The sequence below is a fragment of the Eucyclogobius newberryi genome, unplaced genomic scaffold (assembly GCF_026437365.1).
Source record: "Eucyclogobius newberryi isolate DKJ021-1_F unplaced genomic scaffold, fEucNew1.0.hap1 SCAF_1, whole genome shotgun sequence".
Lineage (NCBI taxonomy): Eukaryota > Metazoa > Chordata > Actinopteri > Gobiiformes > Gobiidae > Eucyclogobius > Eucyclogobius newberryi.
In genome coordinates, this window is record NW_027315723.1 from 13,466,325 (window position 1) to 13,491,539 (window position 25,215).

Sequence of the window (25,215 nt, forward strand, 5' to 3'; positions counted from 1 at the left end):
CGGTCGAGACCGTGACACTTGGAATAAAAATATGGATAACTTTTGATGCCTCGCTTGTGTAGATGATTTTCCCCAATTATGAGTTTGATCGGGCAATCGCCCTAGGAGGAGTCTGTTAAAGTGTGAAGCATAAAAATGGTAATTTTAGAGATTTTGCGGTTTTCCCATTTGTGACATATATATTTGTGGCTCCGCCGCACAGAGACCGTAACACTTAGAATCAAAATATGGATAACTTTTGATGCCCCGCTTGTATAGATGATTTTCTCCAAATATGAGTTTGATCGGACAATCGCCCTAGGAGGCGTTTGTTAAAGTGTGAAGCGTAAAAATGTGGTGATTTGAGCGATTTTGCGATTTTCCCATAAGGATAACATGGGATGTTTCTGTCATCGCTACGGTTACGCCGTACAAAATATGACTTTGGCTCTCATACTTTTATGATCAGGATGGCAAATGAGAATTTTGTGCAAAATATCATGTCATTTGGAAAAACTATTGTTTATAGGCCACTCCGAAGGCCAAATAGTCAGAATTCTGGGAAACGTTTGCGGCTCCGTTGCACAGAGACCGTAAAAGTAATCCTTAAAATATGGATAACTTTTGATGCCCCGCTTGTGTAGATGATATTTCCCAAAGTAAAGCTTGATCGGGCTATTGCCCATGGAGGAGTTTGTTAAAGTGTGAAGCATAAATTTGAACATTTCAAAGATTTGGCGTTTTCCCATTTGTGACAGTATATTTGCAGCTCCACGGCACAGAGACCGTACCACTTAAAATCAAAATATGACAAACTTTTGATGCCCCGCTTGTGTAGATGATTTTCCCCAAATATGAGCTTGATCGGGCAATCGCCCTAGGAGGAGTTCGTTAAAGTGTGAAGTGTAAAAATGTGGTCATTTTAGAGATTCCGCTGTTTTCCCATTTCTGACATATATTTGCAGGTCCGCCACACAGAGACCGTAGCACTTAGAATCAAAATATGGATAACTTTTTATGCCTCGCCTGAGTAGATGATATTCTCCAAATATGAACTTGATCGGACAATCGCCCTAGGAGGAGTTTGTTAAAGTGTGAAGCGTAAAAATGTGGTGATTTGAGCGATTCTGCGATTTTCCCATAAGGATAACATGGGATGTTTCTGTCATCGCTACGGTTACGCCGTACAAAATATGACTTTGGCTCTTATACTTTTATGATCAGGATGGCAAATTAGAATTTTGTTCAAAATATCATGTCATTTGGAAAAACTCTTTTGTTTATAGGCCACTCTGAAGGCCAAATAGTCAGAATTCTGGGAAAAGTTTGCGGCTCCGTCGCACAGAGACCGTAAAAGCTATCCTTAAAATTTGGATAACTTTAGATGCCCCACTTGTCTAGAGGACGTACACCAATTTTGAGGTTGGTGGGCAAAACGCACTAGGAGGAGTTCGTTAAAGTGTGAAACATAAAAATGTGGATATTTGAGAGATTTTGCCGTTTTCCCATTGGGATAACATGGGAGGTTTCTGTCATCGCTACGACTACGCCGTAAAAATTAAGGCATTTGTCTGATTGGCTTTTTTGATCGGGACGGCAAAATAGAATTTTGGGTAAAGTTTAGAACATTTTGGTAAAACTAATTTTTGACCTTCAATGTTAATTTAAAGGTCACTCTGTAGGGGGCGCTATCGCGCCCATTTGAATTTTGTCACCATAAACTGGTCCAAACTAGAAAGTTTAAGAACTGATTCAAATTTGGTCCTAATCGGACTTGTTTTGATCAAATGGGAGCAATTTTTAGATTAGCAATATCCCAAAATAAGTGGTCCAACTTTGCGGCTGCGCCGCACACAGACCGTAAAAGGTATACCAAAAATTTTGATAACTTTAGATGCCCCACTTGTCCAGAGAACGTACACCGATTTTGAAGTCGGTAGGCAAAACGCCCTAAGAGGAGTTTGTCAAAGTTTGACGTGAACAAAATGGCTAACTCAGCTTGTTTTCATTTTCAAAGGATGATGGCGGGCATAGGGTAAGTCTGGGGGCGTGGCCACAATAATACTTTTTTTTTTGTCCTCAAGAGAGGAATGCGTGTCCCGAATTTCGTAGCTCTATGACAAAGTTGACCTCGGGGCGTCTCCCATAGGCGCAATGTATTTTGACTTTTGTCGGTGGCGCTGTCGCGCCATTTTTTAACGTAAAAAAAATGGCCCAGAAAAAATCTAATTTTTCGCCGGTTCTGAATTTTGGGCAAAGTTTGATGAGTTTTTGAGCATGTTCAGGGGGTCAAATTAGAGCTCAGAAAGCAGAAGAACAAGAAAAATAATAAAAAATATAGCCGCAAGCGGCAATGATCGGCCCTCACTACGCCGCCGCCACGCCGCAAGAGGAGGGGGCGCTAACGCGCCCCAATTGTCCTTTTATTACGCCTACTGCTGAATCTGTGACGCTGTCACATCTTCTCCCCTTTGTTTTACCATCAAAATGCAATTTTATTTTGAATTCTTGGCAAAATGTGCGGCTTTGCCGCACAGACACCGTGACTCTTTGAATAAAAATGTGGACAACTTTTGATGGTCCACCCCTGAAGATGAGTCTCACCAAATTTCAGGTTAATATGTCTAACGCCCTAAGAGGAGTTTGTGAAAGTCTAAAGTGTAAACATGTTCTGGCGATTTCCCCATTGGAATAACATGGAAGGTTTCGGTCATCGTTACGGCAAAGCCATAACAATTATGACATGGGTCTCATTGACTTTTTTGATGGGGATGCCAAAATTGAGTTGTGTGTCAAATTTCATATAATTTCGCAAAACTAAATATTTAACCTTCATATAAAATCTGTAGGGGGCGCTGTGGCTCCAAATTAATTTATTTCACTTCAAGTAGGTTTAGGGCAAAGAGTTTAACAACTGATTCTAATTTGACGCAATTCGGACTTTATCTGCGCAAACGGCAGAAATGTTAAATTTGGGAGATTTCTGAAATTCTTGCTACAGTTTGCGGCTTTGCCGCACAGAGACCGTGACAGGTATCAATGTAATTTGGATAACTTTTGATGTCCCACTCCTCAGTAGCATTTTCACCAAATTTCAGCTTTTTAGGGCCAACGCCCTGGGAGGAGTTCGTAAAAGTACGACGTTTGGAAAAACTCCGAAGTCATGTTTAGCCATTTTTGAAGCAATATGGCCGACATTTGGTTGGGCGGACGGCGTTGCCGTAATAATATTTTTTACTTCTCTTGTCACCATCTACCTCTGCGCCAAATTTCATGATTCTACGATCAGATTTTTTTTGGGTCATTTCCCATCTCTCAATGCATTTTTGGTACATTTGGGGGCGCTGACGCGCCAATTTTTTTTATTTTAGAAAAGGGAAATAGCCAGAATGTAGAGAGGCACGATTTTTAGAGGTGTGCAAATTTTTGTGACTTTTCGTCGATGTTCACTGGGTGAAAAATAGGGGGGTTGGTCCCGAGAAGAAGAAGAAGAAGAAGAAGAAGAAGAAAGAATAATATTCCGATGCGAAAACAATGTTTCCCATTTTCCAAATATCATAAACTATACATTTTCGGAAAGCGCTCGCGCTTTCCTACCTCATGGTGTGGGTCCCTGGTCACTGACGGGTACTTTCGTTAATTTTGAGTGGGCTCCGCCCACTTTGTGTTTTTGGCCCTCTATACAGTAATAATGTTCATTTTTTGCATTACATGCTTATATGCACGGAACATGCAAGAGATGGGGAACGTATTCGTGAGGTACTTAGCGCAAATGAGTGCTGTAAAGTGCTCGTTTAGTGCGCACTTTTGCACGGGCTTCGCCCGTTTACAACGGTAATGTTCCATTTTCCTACTACTAATTAGTATGCACGGGGCGTGCATGAATGAAGGAGTACGTTAGTGAGTGTTTGGAAGTGGGCGAGCGCTTCGCGCTCGATTTCGTGCGCACTATGTGCGCACTTTCGCAGCCGTGCTTTGCACGGCCTTACGAGCTTAATAGGCCTCTCGCCAGCTTGTGGCGCTCGGGCCTAATAATAATAGACCGTATTTTCCGGACTATAAGTCTGGACTGTTTTCATAGTTTTGGCCGGGGTGCGACTTATAATTATATTTATACTTGTATACTTATAAGCTCCGGACTATAAGTATATGTGATATTATTTGTTATTTTCACACTTGCAACCGCATCTCATACTCCTGGGCAATTTATATAGGTTTTTTTTCTTCTCTATTATGCATTTTTTGACTGGTGCGACTTATAGTCCAGGAAATACGGTATATTAAAAAACTATATCAAATCAAATAAGGCATGCATAAATCCTGGTCTCCGTATGTACACAAAATATACAGATTGTCGGAAATAGTGCAAAAACTGAACAGTGCAATGAATAGTTGTTAAAGTGTTCATGAGTCATATCGCAGAGGGAAAGAAACTGTTCTTGTGGCGGGAGGTTCTGCTCCAGATGGACTGTAGCCTCCTGCCTGAGGTGAGGGTTGGCTGTGATCCGACCTGTTCGTCCCAGAGCCCTGGAAACGTACAGGTCCTACAGAGATGGAAGTCTGCAGCCGGTCACCTTCTCAGCAGAGCGCACAATGCGCTGTAGTCTCTGTTTGTCCCTGGCTGTGGCTCCAGCGTACCACACGGTGATGGAGGAGGTGAGGATGGACTCAATGATGGCCGTGTAAAACTGCACCAATTTCTTCAGCTGCCACAGGAAGTACATCCTCTGCTGGGCCTTCCTGAGCTGATGGTGGACTCCCACTTGAGGTCCTGGGTGATAGTGGTGCAGAGAAAGCGGAAGGAGTTCATGGTGGTGATGGGGGAGGCTGTGATAGCGAGGGGGGGCTGTGACTTTCCTGAAGTCAACTATCATCTTCACTGTCTTCTGGGCGTTGAGCCCCAGGTTGTTACCGCTGCACCAGGACACCAGCCGGACACCACCTCCCTCCTGTAGGCAGATGTGCCCGATGAGGGAGGTGTCGTCCACAAACTTGATCTGTTTTACAGAGTCGCGGCTGGAGGTGTAGCAGTTTGTGTACAGGGAAAAGAGCAGAGGACAAAGTACACAGCCCTGTGGAATCCTGTGCTGATAGTCTGAGACATTCTTACCCAGCCCCCAACAATGTACAATGTACTATTAGCAGCAGGAAAAAAGTCCATGACAAAGAAATGGATGACAAAAACTGCACCGATGATCAACTGGTGAACTGACATAATGCATCAGACAAATGGATAAAAACTTAAGTTCGGACTTCATTAAAGAAATAATAATAAATATAGCCGCAAGCGGCAATGATCGGCCCTCGCCACGCCGCCGCCACACCGCCGCCACGCCGCAAGAGGAGGGGGCGCTAACGCGCCCCAATTGTCCTTTTATCACGCCTACTGCTGAATCTGTGACGCTGTCACATGTTCTCCCCTTTGTTTTACCATCAAAAAGCAATTTTATTTTGAATTCTTGGCAAAATGTGCGGCTTTGCCGCACAGACACCGTGACTCTTTGAATGAAAATGTGGATAACTTTTGATGGTCCTGAAGATGAGTCTCACCAAATTTCAGGTTAATAGGGCTGACGCCCTGGGAGGAGTTTGTGAAAGTCTAAAGTGTAAACATGTTCTGGCCCCATTGGAATAACATGGGAGGTTTCGGTCATCGTTACGGCAACGCCATAACAATTATGACATGGGTCTCATTGACTTTTTTGATGGGGATGCTAAAATTGAGTTGTGTGTCAAATTTCATATAATTTCGCAAAACTAAACATTTAACCTCCATATAAAATCTGTAGGGGGCGCTGTGGCGCCAAATGAATTTATTTCACTTCAAGTAGGTTTAGGGCAAAGAGTTTAACAACTGATTCTAATTTGACGCAATTCGGACTTTATCTGCGCAAACGGCAGAAATGTTAAATTTGGGAGATTTCTGAAATTCTTGCTACAGTTTGCGGCTTTGCCGCACAGAGACCGTGACAGGTATCAATGTAATTTGGATAACTTTTGATGTCCCACTCCTCAGTAGCATTTTCACCAAATTTCAGCTTTTTAGGGCCAACGCCCTGGGAGGAGTTCGTAAAAGTACGACGTTTGGAAAAACTCCGAAGTCATGTTTAGCCATTTTTGAAGCAATATGGCCGACATTTGGTTGGGCGGACGGCGTTGCCGTAATAATATTTTTTACTTCTCTTGTCACCATCTACCTCTGCGCCAAATTTCATGATTCTACGATCAGATTTTTTTTGGGTCATTTCCCATCTCTCAATGCATTTTTGGTACATTTGGTGGCGCTGACGCGCCAATTTTTTTTATTTTAGAAAAGGGAAATAGCCAGAATGTAGAGAGGCACGATTTTTAGAGGTGTGCAAATTTTTGTGACTTTTCGTCAATGTTCACTGGGTGAAAAATAGGGGGGTTGGTCCCGAGAAGAAGAAGAAGAAGAAGAAAGAAAGAAAGAAAGAAAGAATAATATTCCGATGCGAAAACAATGTTTCCCATTTTTCAAATATCATAAACTATACATTTTCGGAAAGCGCTCGCGCTTTCCTACCTCATGGTGTGGGTCCCTGGTCACTGACGGGTACTTTCGATAATTTTGAGTGGGCTCCGCCCACTTTGTGTTTTTGGCCCTCTATACAGTAATAATGTTCAATTTTTGCATTACATGCTTATATGCACGGAACATGCAAGAGATGGGGAACGTATTCGTGAGCTACTTAGCGCAAATGAGTGCTTTATATGGGGATGACGACCGCGAAGCGGTCGTCATCCCAATGTAAAGTGCTCGTTTAGTGCGAACTTTTGCACGGGCTTCGCCCGTTTACAACGGTAATGTTCCATTTTCCTACAACTAATTAGTATGCACGGGGCGTGCATGAGTGGAGGAGTGCGTTAGTGAGTGTTTGGAAGTGGGCGAGCGCTTCGCGCTCGATTTCGTGCGCACTACGTGCGCACTTTCGCAACTTTAGCAACAAGTACTAATCCTACTACTGTTGCTGCTATGTACTTGTAATGTGTAAAATGTACTTGTTAGTTTCTTAAGTTTCACTTCTCCAAGTTTCACGTCTCATGCCTGACAGCTAGGGGGCGATACTGTTCTGTTTACCCGTTTTACGTGTCTGGGTGGGACCGAGGGAGATTTTGTTACGTGGCTAACCTGAACGTGGTGTTCACGAAATAAATGAACCAAATCAAAGTGGAGTTATTATTTGGACTAACATTGGTAGCAGAGGATGGTTAGTAACTACAGAGTCCCGCCATCTTTTGAAGAGGGAAAACCCTATGAAAGCTGGAAGAATGAAGTCGGCATGTGGATTAGAGTCACCGTTTTGGAGAAAAAAAAACAAGCTCTTGCCGTGGCGTTGGCGCTATCTGGAAGAGCACGGGAGACGGCGATGGAAATTCTGGTTGATGATTTAAACAAAGACACAGGAATTGCCACTCTTTTTGGTAAACTTGATAGTTTGTTCCTAAAAGAAGAAAAAGATCAGATCTATGAAGCGTACACGAACTTTGACCGGATGATGAAAAGCGGAAACGTGTCCATGGTGGACTATATTATTGATTTCGAACAGCGATATTCGCGTATGCGCAATTACAACATGGAGCTTCCCGATGCAGTTTTAGCTTTTAAGCTGCTGGACACCGCGTGCTTGGATACGACGGACAGACAGCAGGCTCTAACTGCGTGCACAGATTTGACATTCGCCTCTATGAAGTCCGCATTGAAGAGAATATTTAGCGGGAAAACGATTGCAACTACAGAGGGAATTAGTCAAGAATCTGTTTTTGCAACGGAGCAGCGATGTCAAAACAGGCCCTGGCAACAGGGTTCCAGAGCGAAAACTCCACTGCCTGGTACGAACTCGCTGGACAAGTTCGGACGGCGGTCAAAGTGTGTTGTATGCCAAAGTACGTTTCATTGGGCAAAACACTGTCCACACAAAGGTGAGAGTGTTCAAATAATTGAAGAAAAGACAAACGTGGAAGAGTGTAACATTACACTGTATACAAAAGAATCGCCAACAGATGCAGAAATATTCATGACTGAATGTTTTGGCTCCGATATAATAGACACTGCTTGCACTAGGACAGTGTGTGGACAACAGTGGCTTGACGACTACATTAATGTGTCTGGAAAGAAAAACATAAAGTCTATGATAAAAACTGAAACACAAAGTCATAGGCCCTTCAAGTTTGGAGATGGAAAAGTGGTGCACTCTGTCAAAAAGGTTACGATACCAGCTAAGATTGGCACCACAAAGTGTAATATAGAAACCGAAGTTGTCCCTGTTAATATCCCCTTGCTTTTGAGCAAGACATCTCTAAAAAGGGCAGGAACAGTTCTGGACATGGAAAATGACAGTGCTGTGATGTTCAATCAACCTATCAAACTGGACTTTACAAGCTCGGGACATTACTGTGTGAATATAATCGACAGTGAAGATAAATGTTTTGTTAATGCTGATCAGATATTAACAACTACTGAGGAAGAAGTGCTGACAAGCACAGACAAAATGGACACAAGCGAGAAGACAAAAGTTTTAGAGAAACTTCATAAGCAGTTTGGGCATGCTTCTGCTGACAAACTACAAAGGCTTTTAAGTAGTTCTGGAAACAAAGACACAGAATGCATTGGCTTACTACAAAAGGTTGTAAGTCAGTGTGAAGCATGTCAAAAGTACTGTAAGACCAAACCCAAACCTGCGGCTGGCCTACCACTGGCTTCAACGTATAATGAGACTGTAGCTGTAGATCTGCACGAGCTTGAGCCAGGGGTGTGGTACCTACATATCATTGACCAGTTCACTCGATTTAGTGCAGAAAGTGTCTTGACCACCAAGAAATCCTCTGAGATCGTTAAACATTTTATTCATGATTGGATCAGTGTGCACGGCCCACCACGAAAGTTGTTCAGTGACAATGGTGGGGAGTTTAATAATGAAGAAGTGAGAGACATGGCTGAAAACTTTAATATTGAAGTAAAGACCACACCAGCATACAGCCCCTGGAGTAATGGGCTGTTAGAACGGCACAACCAAACTTTAACAGAGATCATACTCAAAGTGAAAACTACTACTAGATGTGACTGGAGCACTGCCATGGACTGGGCTCTTATGGCAAAGAACTGTATGCAAAGTGTCCATGGTTACAGCCCACATCAGCTTGTGTTTGGGCAGAATCCTAACCTACCTTCGGTGTTGATTGACAGACCACCTGCTCTAGAGGGCACCACTAAAAGTGAGTGGGTTGCCAAACACATTTCAGCTCTGCACACTGCAAGGAAGGCCTTTACAGAAGCAGAATGCTCCGAACGAATTCGGAGAGCGCTAAAGAAACAGATACGTCACAACGATGAGAGGTATGAACAGGGAGACAAAGTGTTTTGCAAACGTGTGGACTGTCCAGAGTGGAAAGGGCCTGCGGTGGTCATTGGGCAGGACGGTGCTGTTGTTTTTGTTAGACACGGTGGCACCTGTGTCAGAGTTCACCGACTTAGGCTGAGGAAAGCCAATCAGGAACATGAGGAACCTCAGACCAGCTGTGATAAAGAAAACAATGAGGACGAACAACACTCATATGACATAAATGAGGATACCGAAGAGACAAATGCTGAAAACAATGACAATGATCCTCCACCCGCTCATGAATATGCTGGGGCAGAGAGACGGGGTGCTGGAAATATAAAGACTGGTCAAATTGTTACATTCAGAAACGCAGAGAGTGGTGTTTCACGTACTGCTAAAGTGTTAGGACGTGCTGGAAAAGCCACCGGAAAATATAAGGACTGGTATAACTTTGAGCTGCTTGAGCCTGCTGAGGTGGCGGGAGACAATGAAGCAGTGGATCTGTTACAGCTGGAAGATCTTCAAGTCCAGGTTCAGGCTCCTGGTGGTGACACATGCGAGGATGTTTTTGTCACTAAGGATTTGTCATTTGATGAAGCCAAGTCCAATGAAATAAAAAGTTGGATACAAAACGACGTGTTTGAGGAAGTTGAGGACAAAGGAGAAAAGTGCATTTCCACTCGGTGGGTGTGCACTCTAAAAGAGACTGAGAACGGATTAGTACCAAAAGCCAGGCTTGTTGCACGAGGATTTGAGGAGCTACAAGTTTCTGAGCTACAAAAGGACTCTCCAACCTGTGCTTCAGAGTCCCTGAGGCTCTTAGTGGCAGTCAGTTGTCAGAAACAATGGCAACTTCGTTCAATGGACACAAAATCTGCCTTCTTACAAAGACTGGAACTATCTAGAGACATTTTCATCAGACCTCCTCCAGAGGCTAATAGCACTGGTGTACTTTGGAAACTGCGAAAATGTGTGTATGGTCTAGCTGATGCCTCACTCTATTGGTATAACCGAGTGAAAAGCATAATGATTGAAGCAGGAGCTGTCATATCTAAAGTTGACCCTGCAGTTCTCTACTGGTTAGATGATGACAAAAATGTAACTGGTGTACTAGCTTGTCATGTTGATGATTTCATTTGGGGAGGTACACAAATGTTTTCTATGACTGTCATGCCTCATCTCAGATCAAAGTTCAATGTTGGTCGTGAAGCTCAGGATAGCTTTTCTTAAGTGGGTGTGGAGTTGGTTACTTTGAGTAAAAAAGTACAAATACACCAAGAGACATACATTCAACATTTACATCCCATACCTCTCACACCCTCACGGGCAGCAGAGCCAGGCTCACCCCTCACTGAAGCAGAGCAAGATCAGCTCAGATCTAAGATAGGGCAACTTCTGTGGGTTGCCAGACAGAGCAGACCTGATGCCATGTTTGATGCAAGTAACTTAGCATCAAATCTTAAACAGGCTACTGTACAGACTATTAATGAAGCAAACAGAGTTGTGTGCAAACTGAAGGCTAAGTCTGTTGAGTTGAATTTCCAGCATCTTGGTAAAGACAGTAACTTAAAATGAGTTACTTTCACTGATGCATCTTTTGGTAATCTGTCAGATGGAGGAACTCAAGGTGGGCACTTTATTGTTTTGATGGGTGACAATGGATGTTTTTCTCCTATCTCATGGCAGTCAAAGAGAATCAAGAGAATTGTTAGAAGTACACTTGCAGGTGAAACTCTAGCAATGTCAGAGGGAATTGACAATGCAATTTTTCTTTCAACATTGTTCTCTGAACTTAATGCAGGTAGCACTGAACATCCTGTACCAATAATCTGTGTCACTGATAACTTTTCTCTTGTTGATGTACTGAAGTCTACCAAGTTTGTCACAGAAAAACGACTGCGTTTAGAAATCAATTCAATCAAAGAACTAATTCAAACTGAAAAGGTCCTTCAAGTGTTGTGGTCTGAAACTAAAGAGCAGCTTGCAGACTGCCTTACTAAAAAAGGGAGCTTCCTCGGCCATGCTTCTTAAGGCTCTCCATGAAGGACATTGGACTGTTAAATAACTGTTCAACAACAACACTTACACTCATGTTATGTTGTGTTGCTGTGTGTTTTTTTGTTTTTATAAAGAGAGTGAGTTTGTTAGTTTCTTAAGTTTCACTTCTCTAAGTTTCACGTCTCATGCCTGACAGCTAGGGGGCGATACTGTTCTGTTTACCTGTTTTACGTGTCTGGGTGGGACTGAGGGAGATTTTGTTGCGTGGCTAACCTGAACGTGGTGTTCACGAAATAAATGAACCAAATCAAAGTGGAGTTATTATTTGGACTAACAGTACTTGTAATTCTGATGGACTGTAAAGTACTTTGATCCTCAAATATGTTAGCCTTGCCTAATTTAGAAGATAATTAACATGCACGTATTAAATTACATGTTAAGCTATTCGGGTTTGGAACAAAATCTGAAGTAATAAGATCAGATCTTGTTTATTTTTAAAGAAATGCATAATTGTATCCATTTATCTAGGGTATACATACTTTAGTCACTTACAAAATGCCTTCAGAGCATCCTATTTATTCACCGCGATGAGTTTCTAAGCACATTTTACAACTCTCTAAAGCCAGAGCGAGTTTTGCGATCACAGTGAAGCTGTGAAAAAAATACTCTATAATTAGATGCAGACAGCACATCTGCACTTAGAACAAAACAGGGTCCAGCCTCTTTAAGTGTTGATCAATGAACTGCAAAATGTATGTAAAATAATTATAGTCAAAAACTAAATGTTTACTACTTTGAAAGAGTGATTCACTCATTTATTACAATACGTCTAGATAACGGCAATTCTTTTTATTTTGGTCTCGATGGGACCTTTCTTAAATGCTTGCAGTTAGTGAAGAATGTGGCGGCCCGGCTGCTCGCAGGTACAAGGCGTCACCAACACATGACTCCAGCCCTGGCATCACTGCACTTCCAGTTATCCAGAAAATCACATTTTAAATGTTGCTCATGGTCTTTAAAAGGTCTGGCTCCCTGTAATTTATGGGAGTTATTGTCCCATCATGTTCCTGTTCGTACAATGCGCTCCTCCTTGATGTGCCCAGGTCAAAGTTAAAAAGTAGAGGGGACCGAGCTTTCTCTGAGGTGGGGCCCAGACTCTGGAACAGCCTGCCTCTGCATGTTAGATATGCTGAGACACTAAAGCAATTTTAATCTGTAAATGTACATTTTCCTTTAGACACTAACTGACCTGAGTCATTATTTTGTATTAACTTTATATGTAGTTGTAATTGATTGTATTTTATGTGTCTCTGTACAGCACTTTGGGTTTTTCAAGTTGTAAGTGTGTGATAGAAAAAAACTTTGACATTTGACCTAAATTTGCTCAATAAGACATCTTTAAAAAAGTACCGTAGTATTTAAAGTAGACACATTCTGCATTCTTGTGGCTTAAATTTGCTTTTAAACATGCTTTTTGGATAAGTATTTCACATTTTCCAATAAATAGCATCTAGATTTGGAAAAAATACTTTAAAAACTACACCTCTGTTTGAAATGAGGTATTTAGGCGTTGAGAATGAAACGACAATGAAAACAGCAAGAAATTAAGCCCTTAGGCAATGTGAATGCGATGCTAATAGAGCAATGCGTTTGCTGAAAACAAAATTTGATGATGGTTTATGGCCTTAAAAATGTAAGGAGAAGTCCCTCTTTTTTTTTCTTTTCAAAGTGAGTGATTTATGAGCGCTGAGAAAAGACATGCTTGTAAACAGTATCAATGAAACAAGTGCGAGTGAAGCAAAATACAGTTCCGGGTATGTTTCTGATGAGAGGACAAATCTGAAGCTTGAAAACATTTTGCAAAATGTGTCCTTTAAAGTTTACCTTGGTGTAGAAGTATACTCGGTCTGTGTACTGGCTGGCACAAAACTGCAATGCTGGGTACACTGGGAGACTGGCATCTTCTTCCTCTCGCTCAACTAAAAACACAACAGAAAATGATTAATATCAGACTATATATTGTCTTATAATTGAAGTGATGGAACGGTGGAGGCTTAGAGACACGTTAAGATTCATCTTTTGCTCATAACATTACATTGTACCCTTTGTATGCATAAACACAACATATTTGCATGGAGTATTTATGACTTCCAAAGCATTTCATTTCAGCGGTCCAAAATGAAATGTCATTATTGTTGACATTTTCAGGAACAAGTTGGTGCAGCGACGTCAAGTTATTTGTTGAGGTCTGTTAGCCGTGAGTGCATACTGGAGCGTAGAAACACAATAAGCAGGCAGTGATGCATTTATGATGGACTCTGTATTAGAAATGAACCAAATTATTGTAACACACATATTTTAAGCATATTACAATTCAATACTATGCAATTATTCCTACTGATCTATATTGCAGTGGCTACAAAATTAATTGCAATAATTAAAGGATAAATAACAACCATTATTTATGCAGGCTTTAAAGGTGCTATTCTGGGACAGATGCACCAACTGCTTGTCTCGTGGTTTTGTTATTGCTTTGCCTGGAATGTTCCAAAGTATGGCATTAAGCAAACATTTACCTTACATTGCTCTTCATTAAAACATTTTCTTAGCCTATTGCTTAAAAATATGTTAGTAAGCATGCATTGTTACTGTGTACTGGGTTGTCTCTCCACAGATCTGACCTGTGTCTCCATGGTATTCCATAGTATGTTCCATAGTATGATATGGAATGTTCCATGTCATACTATGGAACATACTATGGAATACCATGACATTCCTGACAAAGCGATAGATGAAAAGTCACATCTTAAAGGTGGAATGGACGATTTTTTTCAGCAAATTTTTTATTTCCTCGTGGCGTGGATAAATCATTTGTCCTGCCACGTATCAATCATAAAACGCACCTACCGCTCACCTGCAGCCGCGTCAGGCTCGTCCCCACGTTTCCGCGTGCCTAAGCGCATGGATCTATCATAATATAGTTCCCTCAGTGTACGGGGCAAAATGAAGACAGAGAAAGACAGTTCGAGCTGACGCAGAAGTGGACAGAAATCTACGGACGACGAGCGATGCGATGCGCTCCGTTGCGCTAATAAACAAACGCACGTGTGTGTTGTATCAGTCCACACGGGGGAGTGCGCATGCGCACTTCCACCTGCGTTCTCAAATCGCCGAAAAATCGTCCATTGCGCCTTTAAATCTCTTGAAATATGAGCAAAATTTAATTTAAAAAAATCATGTTTGAAAAAATAACTGGGATTAGTTCATTATTGATTCTTACATGTTTTACCCCCTCATCATTCCGGCTGATTTTTCCTAAAACGCTTGACTAAAATGACCCCCAATTTAAATCCGTTTCTGAACCATTTTGACTATAATCAAATGGCTGGAAGAAGGGGAAAAGGGTTAAATGATTGATATTTGACTTAATAACCAGCCATTAAAGCCATTTGAACAAACCGAAACATGTTCATTTTGCAGTATTATTATTATCATCTTCTTCGTCATGCCAATAATGTAATAACCAGCCAATAAGATAGCAACTTATTACATTATCTGCAAGACATTATCCCATATTTGCTCACCAAAGTTATAACATGGCCGGTTATTACGTTATGAGCGTGTTACATTCAAAATTGGCTAAAAAAATTATTATGTTGCTGGCCATTGTTACATTATGTGATGTTGGAAAGGGTTGATGTTTTCAATGTTCGAATCTATGTTGGAAATAGTATCTACTTTTCCGCCTACGGTTCTGAAATTGACAAGGAAGTAATGGACATTTTTCCAAGTTGTTTCCATTATTTTTGTTCATGTGGACACAGATCACCAGTTGACTTTCATCCTTTAAACATTGACAAGATTTAGCTATTGATCTTATTCCTCCCAAACAACCGACATGTTTCTATCTTGTTTTGTATCACACCGCAAGACAATTTATCTGCCTGCAACTGCCCAATTTATTTTTCACAAGTTCACTGAAGAAATCACGGAAAAACAACAACAAAACTATTGCGAGAGGGAGAATGAGAGAGAGTCACCCAACGACGACGGGGGAGAGAGAATTGGTGGCGCAAACGGGAGCAGCGGCATTAATGTCAACTTGCTCATGCTGCCAGCAAAGGTCAGGCTGGTGAGAATGAGAGCACCGCGGCTCGTTTAGACAATGACCTATAACACTGAGATAATACTGGCCTTAAATCAGTGTCCGTGTGAGGCAGTTGTCCGAAAAGGCACAGTTTGTCTTTGGAGCGGAGGGACAAGGCGAGTCGAGGGACTGACGCGCTAATGGGAGAGGTACAGCGGGTCTAGGATGCGTTTCTATGGGGCAGCCAACAAAAAAAACCTCTTCATTTCAGGACCGTAATATAAGAAATATATGGGTTTTGCACGTAATGTTTTTCTGTGGAGCACCTGTCACCTGCTTGTTTCCATGGAGATGCTATTGCTTTCCTTGGAATGTTCCACGGTATGGCATTAAACAAAGATCAGTGGAGATTTGACCCCATGGCCCACTCACTGCAAGAAAAAGAAATATTACTAGAGTTAAACTACATGATTCAATTTTGACTAAACATTAAATCGGGACAAACAGAGTCCAAAACGAAGTCTAAACTTTAATACAGGTCTTAATACAAACTAAATTAAGACCCAAATTGGGATAAAGCCAGGTCTAACTCAGATCTAATAATAAATAAAGACTAAATCCAACTGTTTAAACCATATCTAAACCAGAACTAAACCAGGACTTATCCTTCACTAAAACCATGTCTCAAACAGGAAAAGTAAAGACTACATTGTGTCCAAGTCAGAATTAAACCAGTCTAACTCATGACTAAATCAGGACGGACCGAGATTAAACCAGAACAAGCTGGTTCTACATTAGGAATAAAACATGATCAACCAAGACTAGACCAGGACTAAACCAGGTCCATAACAAAATAATTCGCCTTTTTGTCATTATTTAGTGTGGTGGACAGTAACAAAAATCTGTAAATTGAGGGTCATTAATCACAGAAAATCATTACGATAGTTGTTCATTCTTCTGTCTTTAATAAGCTTAATAGTGTATTGATGCAATCCAGATCTGACATTCACAGTGACACGTATTGAATAGTGTTATTTGTTGATTTTTGCAACCGATAGTCACAAATGTATATAATGTAATGCAATTTTAGGATACCCTTTGATATTTTAGAGGCATGTGTTTGGGTTCAATGTTCAAGACTGTCAACCCATTTATCAAGTGTCCCCAATAAGTAGAAGGCAGATCAATGTAGTTATAGTTTCAAAAGTAGCAATTGTGCCTTAGTTTTCCTATACAGAAATTGTAGCATGTATTAAATAAGCAAAGAATGCAGGAAGGAAAACATATACGACTAAAGCTGGTCTAATTATAAGTTTTAGTTATTAAAAAAAAAAAAAAAAGATTAGATGGGCTGTTAGAATGCACCACATAAGCTCCACATTTTAGTTGTGTGGGAGAAGGATCATACAATGCAAGTAAGGTTCATTTACAATCTTTTCACTTGGCGTTTATCATCAATAAATGACATCGTCTGAAAAAAGTCTGTATTGTTCCATGAGAAAAGGCTCGATACATTATATTAGAGAAGGTATGAATACAACACAATTCCCTTAAAGGTACTTTTCTGGGGAACGTCTACATGGAAATATTTTTCCATGTATTTTTGGGCAGTAGTGACAAAAATGTATCTCAATATTAATTTTGATCATCCCGATGATGACAATATTCACAATGAGCTAAACCAAAGCTTACACCTCAAAATTATATTTAGAGGGATTCAAGTGTGTTTGTGTAAAACCCCGTTTTCACCTACAGAACACCAAATACACCCCCACTGGACTTTACTTACTACTTTGTCTTTCATTTGTATAGTTTTTCTTACTCTCTGATATACATAGGATTCAGCAGCATCATGACATGTATCATTTTGGCACAAAAATGAAAATATCCAGTTGAGTTTTAAAATGTCCATTTGAAATCTGGATTCACAAGTGCCATAGTACGGTATACAACTTCATAGTATACAAGAGCATAATGTGTCTTCTTCAATATTCTAATTTTGTCTATCCTCAAACAACATATTCATATTTATCTGAACCACAAACTGGACTGGACTCATAACACAGACGCACTGTACAGGACTCTGTGGTGGCATCAGCCCTCCTGTACGGTGTGGCCTGCTGGAGCAGCAGCATCACAGAGAGGGAGAGGAAGAGCCTGGACAGAGTCATCAAGAAGTCCAGCTCCGTCCTGGGCTGTGCTCTGGACTCGGTGCAGGAGGTGGGGGACAGGAGGGTCCTGGCTAGATTCACATCTATACTTGACCATGAGTCTCACCCCCTGCAGTCCACTCTGGAGAGCAGCTTCAGTGAGAGACTGATCCACCCTCGCTGTGTGAAGGAGAGCTTTCACAGGTCTTTCCTTCTGCTGCTGTCAGACTGTAGCCCTGAACAGCCCTGTGTCATTCAGCTTCATTATCATGTGCAATACTGTGACAAAATGTCAATCATCCTGGTGCTATGTTTTCTGTCCATATAACAGCTGTAACTAAGAGTGTTATTATTTTTAAAATATAAGAGTTATTTCTAAGTTATCTGTTTTTAGTATTATACTTCTGTGCAATCTGTGTTGCAACACTGGAATTTCCCCACTGTGGGACAAATAAAGGTTATTTTATCTCATCTTATTTAAATATATTTCCCACCCCGTTGCAGGTTAATACAATCTTTCATTGGCTGTTGAATTCCAATGAATGTCCCCTTTATCTCTTCTCAATCTGTGAGTACCATTAAATCAAATATGTTTTTATTTGTACAAGACATTTACAGCTGATGATGTGTTCAGTGGCTGTGTTTTTCCAGGTGGGATTACTCTCATAAGTCTTCTCCTTGACCTATCGTGTCCAGCACCCATATCCTTCATTTTTATGTTTGTAATTCTCACCGGTGCAATTTTCAAAGGCTCTATGGTACACAGTGTTCTGATACTCACTGATGTTGCTGCTGGAGGACTGGGCCACTTTGCAAGACCAATAACAGTTTGAGGACACTAGTAACAATTCCAGTCTTCCATGGACTACATAGATCGAAAAATTGTAGTTTTTAGAGGGAAAAATGTAAAACTCAGACTAAAATTGGATCGATCAAATACATATCTAAGCAAGCATGTATTTAAGTTACACAGCATGTTATTAAAGCATCCATCTCCATGGATTGCAAAACTGTAGGTTAGACCTAAGCAAGGACTAAACCAGGTTTAAATATGGACTTGTTTAGGACTCGGTAGCGTCCTACAATGTAGTTTTAGTTGTCCCAGATTATATTGACAAGAGGCATTTTAGAAGAATGATTGCAACAGGTCTCAACCAGATCAAGGCAAGAGCTAAACCAGGACTGAATCAGAACTAAACCAGGACTAAACCACAATCATACCAAAACAAAACTAAACTAGAATAAGGACTTAACGTGAACTAAGCAAGAACTATACTAAACTAGATCTATACGAGGACTAAGCCAAATCTAAACCAGAACTATAAGGACTAAACAATGAAACAAGAGCACATGCACTTGGTGACACTGTGTCTCTCCACTATATTCCAACACTCAAAACAAACGGCAGTGGCTGGTTTATTAGCTGTAAGCACTTTCTCGCCTGGATCGCCTGTTTGTGGTGCAGGAACGCGATGGCGGCGGCGGCGGAGGCTTTAAGTGGGGCATTTATACGATGGGGGCAATTCATCTTACAAAGCCTGTCTTATTAGCCTGTCACTTACGCGCTATGAGCAGTGGCTTCAAAACAACCCCAGGGAAGAGTGTGCGTTATTTTACCGTGAGAGCGCGACAACACAGCCTAATTGGACTGAGTCATCTCATCTTCTGCACAAGGATTGAAACTAAAGATGGGAGAAGAAAATATTGGTGATTTTCTTGAACAAAGACATTTTAAACAGTTTGTAAAAGTAGCTGGAGAGTAGTAATAAGGACATTAAAAAAATAAATAAAATCAGTGGAAGAACTTTGAAGCAATACTACCAGCCTTGCAATATGAGCCATTAGTCTATTCGATTGGACCAAACAAGAATAAAAAAAAAGTTTATTATATATTTTATAACAAATTAGAAGCAACTACATTGGTTAATTAGTGGACATTTAGAAGTGGCAATGTGATTGAAAGTATACTTATTTTTTCAAATTATATAAAGGAAGCACTATAACTTCAACACATGCTGAAGTTCCACCGCCTACTTTTATCCATGAAGATGTTATTGCTTTGCTTGGGATGATCCATAGTGTGGCATTAAACATGTCACTCATGCATTTAGTCAAATATTGTCGGGCTGGGCAATATGGTGATAAAATATATTGCCATCACATTCTTATCTCATTTGGTGAAATCTTAAATACTGAATTACGATTCACTACATCTATGTTCAATGCAGCTTTCTGCTCATACACAGACAATTCTCCAACCCACTTCTCCTACTGGTCAGCCTCTGAGTGAGTGACATCTGAACTTAACCAAGCACAGTGAAGAGTGAACTTTCAGAAGAAGCAGATTACTTATTTACTTGTTAAAAGCAATAGAAAAATACAACGTGTACATGAATGATGAGTTTGGTGCTAGCTCCAACAAAACTGAGATCATTTTTTTCCCCATATCTCGCACCCCTTATACATCCCCTTGAAAAGCATGCGTTCTTGCCGTGAGCGGGGTCACCTCTCCTCAGATTTGACTTGTGACTTTGCCTGGTGGCTTGGGTCCATGGGGATGAATAAGTTTAATGCCATAATGTGGAATCACATGCCAAACCACACTAGCTAGATTGAACATGTGTTAAAACCAAGTCTGAATCAAACCTGATCACTGCAGACAGGAAACACTCCATCTGTCAGTTGTCACAATATTTTGGCTGAGCTTACATAGTTTAACCCAGAGCTTCTCAAAGTGGGGGGCGCACAGAGCCGTGCCAAGAGGGTCGCGAGGCGTGGGGAGAAATGTGCGCATAGACTTGTTTTGAGCTACAGAAAAAACGCCCAGGGCCAACAAGGAGTTATTCTTTAAATACAATAAAGCAGTGGAGAAGTGTTTGCTACGGGTTTAGAAGGAGTCACAGCTTTGGCCTCTTGCTCCCTCCTCTCCCTCTCCATGCGCGCTTCTGTCCTGGTTCCCTTCGCGCTCGTCTCTTCCCTCCACTTTACAAGTCTGAGTTTTAAACTTGCTCCGCTTCTGACCACTTAGTTGGTGATATAAAGCATATCTGAAGAATATGTATGCATTCGTTTCCTTTCCACTTTGATCCCATGGGATTTTCGTGTCAAATGTGAAACATAAACGCACCGCACAGAAAGCAGTGTGTCGGGGACCCGCAGTGGTAAAAGAGATTCACAGTGACCGAGAAGTAACGCAAGTGCGTCTTCTCCTTGAAACGCCTAATTCAAAACAATGAAGCGCCAATTCTGCGCTGTCCCACTGGAGACAGGTGACTGACCTGCCCTGGCTGCGCAGGAGAAGAAACAGAGGGAGGGGAGAGCACTAAGATAGACTCATATTTGTAGAGCAGTGAGGCTGTGTGTTGTGCCATTTCTTCATAGCTTCATGCACCATGACCAAACACAGACAGTCACAGTCTGTGAATGAAACTAAAAACTAAAAATAGGGTAATTTAGCCTATTCAGACTCTAATTATTACTGTTATTTCATGGTACTATGCGGTTGTATAGATGCTTTATTTATTTAAAAAAATGTAATGATACTTTAGAATTTCTCGAGGCTGTGGGGGAGGAGATAAAAATGTTTTATCTCCTAACGGGGGCGCGTCAGAAAAAGTTTGAGAAGCTCTGGTTTAATCCATGTGTCTAAAGGCTAAATTCTGCATGTAGCTTGTTCTTACTTTGTTACTTGGACCCATCAGTCTCTAGCAGCGTGGGTTTAATTCACATCACCGCGGTTGTCCAATAAAAGTGACCTATGGGGTCAGGAGAGGCTCAGTAATGATTATGCTGTACCTGCGGCCAATAGCGAGGGGGTTTGAGAAGGCAAATGTGGAGCTGTTGGGACGCCCCCGCTCCTTGATTGCAGTGAGATTAGTTTCCCCTCACCGTGGAGACGAGCAATCACTCCTTCTCTGTGTCCAGCTCTGCTCCATTCATGCTCAGGTCGGCAGAGGGAGATGGAAACATTTGGGGTTTAAAATACTTAAAAGTCAAGTATCCAGCAATGTAATGTGCAGGATATTGTAAAAAATAATAATATTAATAATAATGTATAGAAAGGTGCATTGTAGAGGGTTTGCCACATGTTATTGCTTTGCCTGGAATTCAACACAATCTCTTTGGAGACAAGCAGGTGATCTGTGGAGAGACGAGCCTACTCAGAGCCCCCCAGCATGGAAAATACACCCCCAAAAATGTTGTCTCTTTGTTAGATATCCAATCTTTCCCAAGACTAAGTCATGTAAACATAAAAGGGGGTGGGGTGTAGGGCTGTGTTCAAAATATCGCTGTATCGATACTTTTCAATAACGTTAATTTATTACAAATTGTCCGGGCGGCTGTTTAGAAGCTCCCTCCTGTAGAGGGCAGTAAACAGCGCGGAACTACTGAGACATACACACACCGTGCACCACGCTTAAGCTTAAGCTTTGTGGATAAACATAAAAATGCATGCATTTTCTTACCCGGAATAAAACAAATGCCCATTTGGTAAACCATTTTTTCAAAAAAGTATCGGGATACGTATCGTAATGAGGGAATTGTATCGGGACATACAAGTATCGGGATACGTATCGTATCGCGAGGGTCTTGGCAATACCCAGCCCTAGTGGGGTGCACTCTCCACTGTGAAAAGGGTCTAAATGCCATGTAAAGGGGGCACCCCCATGGAAAGCCTCACCCCTCTAAGCATGGCAGCCAATCTGCATCACCAATCGCTGTTACACACCACATTTAAACACAGGTATACGGAGTGTCTCGCTCAAGGACACAACGTCAACATGAACAAGTGAGAGTTGGGATCACAATGCAATGCAAAAGCGAAGGAAGGCCAAGGAGAACAGACAAAGATGCAATGTACAAAAATGAAAACTGATGTATAGAAAGATATTAGCAGTTGCCATAGAAACCACCGAAAGACTTCGTGGGGTCCAAAATGGCGTCCGGCTGTGAGTCTTTAGAGGTGCCATTTGTGATCGGCAGCGCTGCTTTTATCTCTCCGCTTCAGTCGGCTTAAAAAGAGTGTTTTGAAAAGAGAAGTGTGTTAACCTTTGATTTTTTTTCAGTTTTTTTGAAGATAGAAAGCTCGACAGGAGGTAACAGCATTGGTTCGTTTGGGTTGCATTCAGGAACGCTCGGAATTTCGGATGTCCGCTGGCACTAAAAGATGTCAGAGGTAGATGGCATGCCTCGCTTTGGTTAAGGGAAGCAGAGGGAGAGTTGTTCCACATTGATCTAAAGATGTTAAAAGCTAATAGGGAGCGATACCCTGCCTGTTACGAGGTCGAAGAGATTTTTCCTTTTCAGTTAAATGGACCTGAAAACCAGCACTATAGGTCTTGTCCGGGTTTAGATAAAAGGCAAAAGATTTGAATCTGGCTTTTGATGGAAATGGTTTAATCGTTTAAAAGCATGTGGTGAGTGGAGGGCTCAACTAGAGGTGGGCGATATATCGTGTAAAAGATCGTAATGGCTATTTGAAGATATGCAATTAAATAGTTGCGTCTGCAATAAGAAAACAATGAAAAAATTGCAAAAGATCTGATTCAGAAATAGACCATTGCCAGTCCATTCACACTGTTCAGTACTTACACCTCAATCAAGACGTTTACAGAAATATTTTAACAAATGTATGATGATTGCAAAAATATCATCTTACTAATCTTGTCCTCACAACAAAGAGAAATAAACTTTCAGATGTACATTTTGAAAAACTCCTTCTCCTTTGTTATAACCACTATTTTGTGCTAAAACAAGCATGTTCTGTTTTGTGCATCACTGCTATTTTCAATGCACTGTTGTTTTAACAATGTTTTTCATTGCTTGAGGAGGCAGACACGTGCTTATTGTATGGCATTGTATAGTGGACTGTCAACAAAAAAGATCAAGAAAGCTCAGTCAAACTCATTTACTTTGCTTGTTTATTTAATTTAGTTTTATGTGAAGCGGAGCAGAGACTAATGCCAACCGCCGCCATTAGACGAGCAACAGCAGCTTCTTCAAACTTTTATTAAGCCTGATTTCCACTGTATATCGCAGCTATGTTTGAAAGTGCTTAGTGTGTTTTAAGAATGTTTTAATCTTTTTAAAATGATAGACAATTGATCAAAGGGATAACAGTACATGGTTAAAAGCTAAAAAAGAATCAATTTAGCATAATCCTTAAAACGTTAGCCCTACTAACATTATTCCTGGAGTTGCATTTAGCTTCCTTCACGGTAGTTTGATGAATCCTAGTCAGAAAGTCCTCTCCCCCTCCGAGCACCAAAAACAATCGATAACTCACGTTTTCTCAATCTGTGACGTGGCTCTGAGAATCTTCTCTGCTGTTTTTTAAGTCCATAAATCATCGCCGGACTTGTTCTGTGAATTTCCCCCGTCTAATCATGATCAGTACAACTACGTTCTGAGACCCGGAAGTGAGGGGCCAGCTTGAAATGCATTGACATTTTTTTTAAATCTTAAACTATGTTTAGTTCCCTCTGAAGCCAGTAGATGGCCCCAAAACTAATTAAGTCAAGAAACAGCAGACATCTAAATGTAATTTTGTTTGTTATACCATGTAAACCTTTTTTTTTGAGATGCCCATCTAAAAAGTACCCAAGAGCATGTTTAAAGGAAATAACAATACAAATAATGCATAACATTTGTCCTTTAAAGTAAAACTATAAAGGTTATGTTTCACATTTATTTGCTACAATCAATCAAAGAAAAGCTCTAACATCCTGGAGTAACTACTGACCTTAAATGCCTCTTCGCATAGAGGCAATGTCCAGGTCACCAGTTTTACTTAAACTATGCAAGGCCAGCATTTTAGCAGACCAGCCATTCTTAATATTGCGTGGCGTAATTAGTTCTTTGTAATTAGTGCGATTTATTGCTTTGCGTATCCCTGGGAGACGGCCTTACTGTAACAAAGGTCTTAATTTGCTGTAATACACCCAGTGTAATTGGAAATTTGTTTGGTAGGGGACCTAGGAGAAAAGAATAGAAATGGACAACTGGAGAAGCTCATGTTCCAACGATGGTTTGGTGAAAGGGAGGTTACACTTATGAAATTAAACACACTACCCTTATAAACGCTGTCTCGAAAATGATGTCTCCGTAGAGGCAAAGGAAGGTTGAAACGATAGGGGAGCTCATTTGCATATTTATTTTCAGATTTCGGGAGAATGAGGGAAGTTGAATTTTATTTGTGACTGAGGTAGCTTGAGGACATGAAGCTGTGAGTGAATCATGGTGTCAAAGTAATGTTTTTCAAAAGCTAATTTTTATAGAGAAAAAGTCAAAATTACAATAGATAAAATGTAATGTAAGAATGTCACCAAACTGTCAAAACAGAGGACTGATTGTACAATAAAAATGTCATTACAGCTAAAAATGATAAGTATCAAACATCTGTAGTATTTGTTTATTGGAAACAAATACATCTTTACTGTTTAATATTTCAACAACAACTACAATACTACAACTTATATTTCATTTCATTGTCCAGACATTGAAACATTGTTTCATTCATAACGGTATAACTACTATTGTAACTACTATGGACAAATGACAGTAAACCCAAAAATGTACAAACATTTAGTCCAAGACCTCAAATGTATGATAAATAAACTCATGATTTTGCCCGTCTCCTCACGGCAGTGATGTCAGGTGT

The 25,215-nt window shown here is 40.9% G+C and overlaps 1 protein-coding gene across 1 annotated transcript in view; it reads right to left on the bottom strand.

Annotated features, from left to right (window-relative positions):
* zranb3 (zinc finger, RAN-binding domain containing 3) overlaps positions 1-25,215 on the bottom strand; it is a 174,101-nt gene that overhangs the window by 57,756 nt on the left and 91,130 nt on the right. The window contains exon 16 of the mRNA XM_072449783.1: positions 13,203-13,297. Coding sequence (XP_072305884.1) covers positions 13,203-13,297 — 95 coding nt within the window. The remainder of the gene's footprint in view (positions 1-13,202; positions 13,298-25,215) is intronic.